Source organism: Lepidochelys kempii, chromosome 13, assembly GCF_965140265.1.
Source record: "Lepidochelys kempii isolate rLepKem1 chromosome 13, rLepKem1.hap2, whole genome shotgun sequence".
Taxonomy (NCBI): domain Eukaryota; kingdom Metazoa; phylum Chordata; order Testudines; family Cheloniidae; genus Lepidochelys; species Lepidochelys kempii.
Genome location: NC_133268.1, coordinates 40,330,443 through 40,339,120, shown reverse-complemented (window position 1 = coordinate 40,339,120; position 8,678 = coordinate 40,330,443). Strand labels below are relative to the sequence as shown.

Sequence of the window (8,678 nt, the reverse complement as noted above, 5' to 3'; positions counted from 1 at the left end):
AATGATATCTGCGTGCGTCAAGAGATTTGGAAACCCCCCATTTTACAGCAAGGGAAACTGAGGGATAGATTATCCATCGTCACATACTCAGAGTATGTGGCAGAGCAGGTCTCTGAGTCCCAGAGCAGACCCTCGTCCACAAGCCCATCCCCCTCCCTTAACAACGCTAATATGTCAGCTGCAGGCTGACCTGAACTTACTCTGTTTCGTGGATGTGCGGTGAGTTACCCGAACTCCTCCCTCTTTCTCTCCATTGGTTTATAATTAATTTTACACAGTTGTAGCTGCCCTCACAGACGTGACATTTATATTCCTCTCAGGCAGCGGCAATAGCTGGGAGTTTGAAACTTGGTGGATAGAGAAGATACTATGGAGAAGTGTTTTAGTCTCAGCATTTCTATATTCAACCTCCTAGGTAACTGGGCTGGGATTTCAAGGAAACTAGACAGGGAGTTCCCATTGAACCCTAACCCTCTGCTTAACCCGTACCCTGAACTGTAACCAAAACGGGAATACCACAGCCTGACAGTTCACCCTCACCATAACCCTAAACCCTTGTTCATACCCTCTCCTTAAACCTAACGTTAAAGCCCCAACCCTTCTCCTGCCCATGACATTAATGTCTATTGAGTTAGGCGACTAAATCCCTTAGACTTCCTTCAAATTCCCTTAAACTGCAATGCAGGTGGAATCATATCCAGGGCTCAGCTACAGGTGAAATGACCTCGAATGTGTTCGTCTTCTTCCAGGTGCTGCGCTCGGTAACTCGGTTCGGTCCAACGAACCCGAAGTGTCTGGATCAGCTGGAGGTTCTGTGACACTCAGCTGTTCTTACACCACCAGCGTTAGCTATGCCTATCTCTACTGGTACCGTCAGTATCCGAACCAGGCCCCGCAGTACATTCTCTGGAGAGGAGCGAAGTCCGCCAGCGGCCAAAGCAACACTGCAAGTTTCGCCCAGCAGAGGTTTTCTTCCCAGGCTGATGACAGCTCCACCGTTCTGAACATCGCAGCCCTGGAGCTGGCGGACAGCGCGGTGTATCTCTGCGCCCTGAGTCTGGCACAGTGACAGAGCCACATAGGAGAGCCGAACAAAAACCCTCCCTTCCCAGCTGCAGATAATGCTGTGCACATTGGAGTTGGAAGCGGAGTCCCTCCGGAGTTTTGCTGCACTGTTAAAAACACACATTCTGGCTCGGACGTGGTGCTGTCAGATTAATCCTTCCTAATCTCTCCAAAGCGCCAAATTCTTATTCAAACTGCTGTATTAAACCAGGTTTCAGAGGAACAGCCGTGTTAGTCTGTATTCGCAAAAAGAAAAGGAGTACTTGTGGCACCTTAGAGACTAACCAATTTATTTGAGCATGAGCTTTCGTGAGCTACAGCTCACTTCATCAGATGTGTACCGTGGAAACTGCAGCAGACTTTATATACACACAGAGAATATGAAACAATACCTCCTCCCACCCCACTGTCCTGCTGGTAATAGCTTATCTAAAGTGATCAACAGGTGGGCCATTTCCAGCACAAATCCAGGTTTTCTCACCCTCCACCCCCCCACACAAATTCACTCTCCTGCTGGTGCTAGCCCATCCAAAGTGACAACTCTTTACATAATCAAGTCGGGCTATTTCCTGCATAGATCCAGGTTTTCTCACTTCCCCCCCACCCCCATACACACACAAACTCACTCTCCTGCTGGTAATAGCTCATCTAAACTGACCACTCTCCAAGTTTAAATCCAAGTTAAACCAGAACATCTGGGGGGGGGGGGTAGGAAAAAACAAGAGGAAACAGGCTACCTTGCATAATGACTTAGCCACTCCCAGTCTCTATTTAAGCCTAAATTAATAGTATCCAATTTGCAAATGAATTCCAATTCAGCAGTTTCTCGCTGGAGTCTGGATTTGAAGTTTTTTTGTTTTAAGATAGCGACCTTCATGTCTGTGATTGCGTGACCAGAGAGATTGAAGTGTTCTCCGACTGGTTTATGAATGTTATAATTCTTGACATCTGATTTGTGTCCATTTATTCTTTTACGTAGAGACTGTCCAGTTTGACCAATGTACATGGCAGAGGGGCATTGCTGGCACATGATGGCATATATCACATTGGTGGATGTGCAGGTGAACGAGCCTCTGATAGTGTGGCTGATGTTATTAGGCCCTGTGATGGTGTCCCCTGAATAGATATGTTTTTTGCTTTAATTTGGGCCCAGAGCAGAGACAAGGGAATTTGTCTTTTTCTGTAGGCTGACAATCACTATCAGAGAATAGGTATTCTATTCCAGCACAGCAAAATTTTACAGCCAAGTTTTGTTTGTTTATTTCTAAACCTCGGGTGTAAAGTTAGTAAAAACAGAGAGGTTAGAATGGCAAAATCCGTGGCTCGACTACAGCTCGAATTAGCCAAATTTCAGGCTGAGGAAAGACAAAGGGAACATGAAAGACAGATAGAACTCATGCAGCTGAAGAAGGAACAAGAAAGGGAGGCAGAACAACACCAAGAGGCTGCCCACAAGAGGGAAATGGAAAAAAAAAAAGCTGGGAGGAGGGAGAGAAACAAAGGGTCTGTGTCTGTCTGTGTGCTGCTCTTGCCAGGGACAGAACAGGAATGGAGTCTTAGAACTTTTAGTAAGTAATCTAGCTAGGTATGTGTTAGATTATGATTTCTTTAAATGGCTGAGAAAAGAATTGTGCTGAATAGCATAACTATTTCTGTCTGTGCATCTTTTTTGTAACTTAAGGTTTTGCCTAGAGGGGTTCTCTATGTTTTGGAATCTAATTACCCTGTAAGATATCTACCATCCTGATTTTACAGGGGGGATTTCTTTATTTCTATTTACTTCTATTTTTTATTAAAAGTCTTCTTGTAAAAACTGAATGCTTTTTCATTGTTCTCAGATCCAAGGGTTTGGGTCTGTGGTCACCTATGCAAATTGGTGAGGCTTTTTATCCAACATTTCCCAGGAAAGGGGGGGTGCAAGTGTTGGGAGGATTGTTCATTGTTCTTAAGATCCAAGGGTCTGGGTCTGTAGTCACCTAGGCAAATTGGTGAGGCTTTTTACCAAACCTTGTCCAGGAAGTGGGGTGCAAGGTTTTGGGAAGTATTTTTGGGGGGCAAAGACGCGTCCAAACAGCTCTTCCCCAATAACCAGTATTAGTTTGGTGGTGGTAGCGGCCAATCCAAGGACAAAGGGTGGAATATTTTGTACCTTGGGGAAGTTTTGACCTAAGCTGGTAAAGATAAGCTTAGGAGGTTTTTCATGCAGATCCCCACATCTGTACCCTAGAGTTCAGAGTGGGGGAGGAACCTTGACATGGTGGCATATGAGGAGAGATGAATAAAACCGGGACTTTTCAGCTTGAAAAAGAGACGACTATGGGGGGATATGATAGAGGTGTATAAAATCTCTACTGGTGTGGATAAAGTAAATAGGGAAGTGTTATTTATTCTTCTCTTAACACAAGAACCAGGGGTCACCCAATGAAATCAATAGGCAGCAGATTTAAAACAAACAAAAGGAAATATTTCTCCCTGCAATCAACCTGTGGAACGGTTAATGTCAGAGGATGTTGTGAAGGTCACGACTATAACGGGGTTCAAAAAGGAACTAGATAAATTCATAGAGGATAGGTTCATCAATGGCTATTAGCCAGGATGGGCAGGGATGGTGTCCCTAACCTGTTTGCTAGAAGCTGGGAATGAGCAACTGGGGATGGATTACTAGATGATTCCCTGTTCTGTTCATTCCCTCTGGGGCACCTGGCACTGGCCACTGTTGGAAGACAGGATACTGGGCTAGACGGACCTTTTGTCTGCCCCAGTCTGGCCATTCCTATGTTCTTACGGCTCTCAACCTTTCCAAACTATTTGTACCCCTTTCAGGAGTCTGATTTATCTTGCGTACCCCAAGTTATACCTCACTTAAAAGTGACTTTATAAGAAAATCCGACATAAAATAGAAGCTTCACAGCCCACTATTACTGAAAAAATTCTTTTTATTTTTACCATTAATTATAAAATCAATCAATTGGAAATATCGCACTTACATGTCAGTGTATAGAATATAAAGCAGTATAAACAAGTCATTGTTTGCACAGTATGCATCCGATGAAGTGAGCTTTAGCTCACGGAAGCTTATGCTCAAATAAATTGGTTAGTCTCTAAGGTGCCACAAGTACTTCTTTTCTTTTTGCGAATACAGACTAACACGGCTGTTACTCTGAAACCTGTCAGTTTGTACTGACTTTGCTAGTTCTTTTTACGCAGCCTTTTGTAAAATTAGGCTAATATCTAGATGAATTGATGTACCCCCAGGAAGACCTCTAACCCTGGTTGAGAACAAGTGCATTGAAATACCACCACTAGAGAATATAAATGGCAGGGGTCTAGTCAATAAACTTATTTAAAGTATTTTCTCACCCTCTGTTGGTGTTCTTAGTAATACAATAAATCATGTAAAAAACGGAATTTGTTGCAAAATGGTGGTTAAAATTGATGGGTAAAATAATTACAATAAAATAGCTCTTTGTAAATGCGGGTAATGTAAACAAATCATTGGCTCCTAATGTTCCAGAACTAAATCACTGTTCAATCATCAGACAAGGGTCTGCTTTGATGTAATTTGTTAGAAAACCCTCATTGCCTCGCATTTCTTTTCAATAATCCATATGATCAAAACAATGCCTTCCAGGTATATTGTGAAACCAGCTGAATGTTGAAAAGTGTGAATACTTATTGTTGTTTGAAATCACTTTATGTTTAATTTCATAATTTCTATCCAGGGAACAACAATGGCTGAAGAAGAAAAGGCCAAATAAAATAATTATTTCAAGAATGATGTCCGAAACATTCAAAGAAGACAGAGAGTTAGATGTCTAGTTCGCATTGCTCCTTGGACAATCTCAGACTTCATTCAACCAAAAAAAAAAAAAAAACTATACAGTAATATGACCTCCCAGTAACTGCTAATCACCCCAAGATATTTATCCTCACAATCACCCTGGGAGATGGAGAAATATAACAATATCTACTTTACATGTAGGGAAACTGCGGCACAGAGACATTAACTGGCTTGCTCCAGGGCAAACAGGCAGTCGGTGGCAGAGGCGAGAACTGAATCCAGGTGTCCCCAGTCCCAGACCAGAAACTGACTCACAAACCCTCCTTCTTCCTTGAACCACCTCGCGATTTCAACTGCACTCACAAACTTGCCTTTTTTCCTGAACCGCCCAGCGATTTCAGCCGCAGACTAACCTGAACACGGCTTGTTTCCTGTGTCTGCTACGAGCTCCCCAAACTCCTCCCTCTCCCACTCGGCGGGTTTCTGATTAACCGTCTCCGGTCCGAGCTGCCTTCAGGAGACGTGAAATGTAATTTATTTTGCAGCGGCAGCAATATCTGGGAGGTAGAAATTTGGTGGTTGCAGGAGGAGACACCATGGAGACGTGGGTTATTCTCGGTTTTTGGATAGTGAATCTCCTAGGTAACCGGGCACGAATTTTCAGAGAATTCTACGGAAAACTCCTTGCGCATTAAACTCGAAGCACAATCGCAAACTGTCCAGCATAGATTCCCCCTAACCTTAGCCCTTCCCCTAAACGCTAACCTTTTTCTCCTTTGTCACCCCTAACCCTACCCTTAATTCCTTTGGCGTTGTTGGCGCATAACGCCCCTATTCCGCATTCCTTTGAATTTCCCCACCCTCAAACTGCCATGCATTTGGAACCTTTTCCATGGGTCAAGTGCAATTGAAAGTGTCACCCGGACCTTGATTGCAGGTGCTGCCCTGTGCGACTCGGTCCGATCCAAGGAACCCGAAGTGTCTGGGTCAGTAGGTGACACACAGCTGTTCCTACGATACCAGTGACACTGCGGGCGTCTCTCGCTTTTGGTACCGCCAGTTTCCCAGCCGAGCCCCTCAGTACGTTCTGCAGCGAGGAACAAAGACACACAACGCTTACAGCGACACTGCAGATTTCGCCAAGGAGAGAATTTCCTCTCAGGCCGACGAGAGCTCAACAGAACTGAAAGTCACAGCGCTGGAGCTGGCGGACAAAGCGGTGTGTTACTGCGCCCTGCAGCGCCCACGGTGAAAGAATCTCACAGCAGGGCTGTTCAAAACCTCTCCCAGCCTTGCTGCAGGGGCTGTTACAGACATTAAAACGGGGAGCAGCGCATTGAAAGAGAGTATCTGCATTGCAAAGATAGAACTTCCCTTAACAGTTACATATTTATTTTGAGAGCTAATTTAAATGTCGCCCTGGGATAATATAATGGGCCTGACATTTATTTAGGAAATTATTAACACAGCTTTGCCTAGTTTAGGAGATTATTTATATCTTTGAAGTGGGGGGGGAGAAGGAATCATTTGTAGTAAAAAAGGGTTACAATTTTGAGTGAAATATAGACAAAATGAACTACTGTTAGAAATACTAATTCAGGTAAAATGTGAATTAAAAATGTCATTGAAAAGGGATAATAGACTGTTAAATAGCTCGTTAGGTTAACACTATACTGCCCGTTTGGTGAAATGGGGGTAACATATGCAAATTGAAATATGGGGAAATAGAAATACCGATTATTGGGTAGCGGGCTCCAGCTGCTGTTACCAGCTCCCTAGCGGTCACATCAATACGCCTATCGCAGAGACCTTGAAATTTTGGGCGGATTTGTTTGGAAACAATTTAATTGCAATTCAATTTTCCCAAGAGTATAGGTCGAGAGCCCTGAACTCTAAGCTCGTCGTAGGTGGTAAAATCATCGCCCTCTGCTGGTGGAAAATAGAAACACAGGTTGTCATAAGAAACCTTTCCATGCTAGACTATAGCTCTTCGCTTTAACTCAGGCTGTCGGCAAAGGCAGAAAATGAAAGACAAAAATAATTTAAACAATTCTTTTCAGAGTTCTGGCCGGGCGTTTCAAAGGAGGGTAACAGAGTTGGGCGCCTCATCCCGTTACATTTTTCTTCTGATAACCCCGGACACTATTGCTGGTGACAAGTTCATCCCCCAGCCAAATGATACCTGAGCGTGTCATGAAATATCAACAGTCCCTATATGAGTTAGAAGAAACCCCTCGCTTTTTTACATCTAGGGAAACAGAAGCATGGAGCATTTCCCACAGTCACACACACAGTCTATGGCAGAGCAGGTCTCTGAATCCCAGAGCAGACCATTGTCCATAAGCCCATCCTCCGCCCCTTAACAACACTAATATGTCAGCTGCAGGCTGACCTCAACCCACTGCATCTGCGGTGAGTTCCCCAACTCCTCCCTCTTCCTCTCCGTTAGTTTCTAATGAATTTCCACAGTTGTGTAGCTGCTCTCACAGACTGCAGTTTATGTTCCTCTGACACAGCGGCAATAGCTTTGAGTTTGAAACTTGGGCGGTATAGATAGAAGATACTATGGAGACGTGTTTTATTCTCAGCATTTGGATATTCAATTTCCTTGGTAACTGGGCTGGGATTTCAAAGAAGCCTAAGGGAACCGGACACTCGATTCCCATTGAACCATGAACCTATCTCTATACTTAAGGGTTACCCTAGACTGTAACCAAAACGCGAATGCTACAACCTGACCCTCACCATAACCCTACATCCTTATTCTTACCCTCGCCTTAATCCTAACGGTAAACGCTAACCCTGCCCCTGCTCATAACTGTAAATCCTATGGAGTCAGGCGCCTAAGACTTCATTTTTCAGAGGAACAGCCGTGTTAGTCTGTATTCGCAAAAAGAAAAGGAGTACTTGTGGCACCTTAGAGACTAACCAATTTATTTGAGCATGAGCTGTAGCTCACGAAAGCTCATGCTCAAATAAATTGGTTAGTCTCTAAGGTGCCACAAGTACTCCTTTTCTTTTTAAGACTTCATTGAAATTCCCTTTAACTGCAATGCAGGTGGAATCATTTCCACGGCTCAGCTACAGGTGAAATGTTGTCCATGAATCTGTTTGTCTTTTTTGCAGGTGCTGCGTTCAGTAACTCGGTTCAGTCCAACGAACCCGAAGTGTCTGGATCAGCTGGAGGTTCTGTGACACTCAGCTGTTCTTACACCACCAGCGATAGCTATGCCTATCTCCACTGGTACCGTCAGTATCCGAACCAGGCCCCGCAGTACATTCTCTGGAGAGGAGCGAAGTCCATCAGCGGCCAAAGCAACACTGCAAGTTTCGCCCAGAAGAGGTTTTCTTCCCAGGCTGATGACAGCTCCACCGTTCTGAACATCGCAGCCCTGGAGCTGGCGGACAGCGCGGTGTATCTCTGCGCCCTGAGTCTGGCACAGTGACAGAGCCACATAGGAGAGCCGAACAAAAACCCTCCCTTCCCAGCTGCAGATAATGCTGTGCACGTTGAGGTTGGAAGCGGAGCCCCTCCGGAGTTCCGCTGCACTGTTTAAAACACACATTCTGGCTCGGACGTGGTGCTGTCAGATTACTCCTTCCTAATCTCTCCAAAGCGCCAAATTCTTATTCAAACTGCTGTATTAAACCAGTGGCTTCCATATGAGGAGAGATGAATAAAACCGGGACTTTTCAGCTTGGAAAAGAGACGACTATGGGGGGATATGATAGAGGTGTATAAAATATCTACTGGTGCGGATAAAGTAAATAGGGAAGTGTTATTTATTCTTCTCTTAACACAAGAACTAGGGGTTACCCAATGCAATTAATG

The 8,678-nt window shown here is 44.4% G+C and overlaps 1 gene segment (V, D, J or C); it reads left to right on the top strand.

Annotated features, from left to right (window-relative positions):
• Window positions 1-212: 212 nt before the first annotated feature.
• LOC140896809 (immunoglobulin lambda variable 2-23-like) lies at window positions 213-1,069 on the top strand. The segment is given in 2 exon segments: window positions 213-219; window positions 750-1,069. Coding segments are annotated over 2 exon segments (327 nt in total).
• The last annotated feature ends 7,609 nt before the right edge of the window (window positions 1,070-8,678 follow it).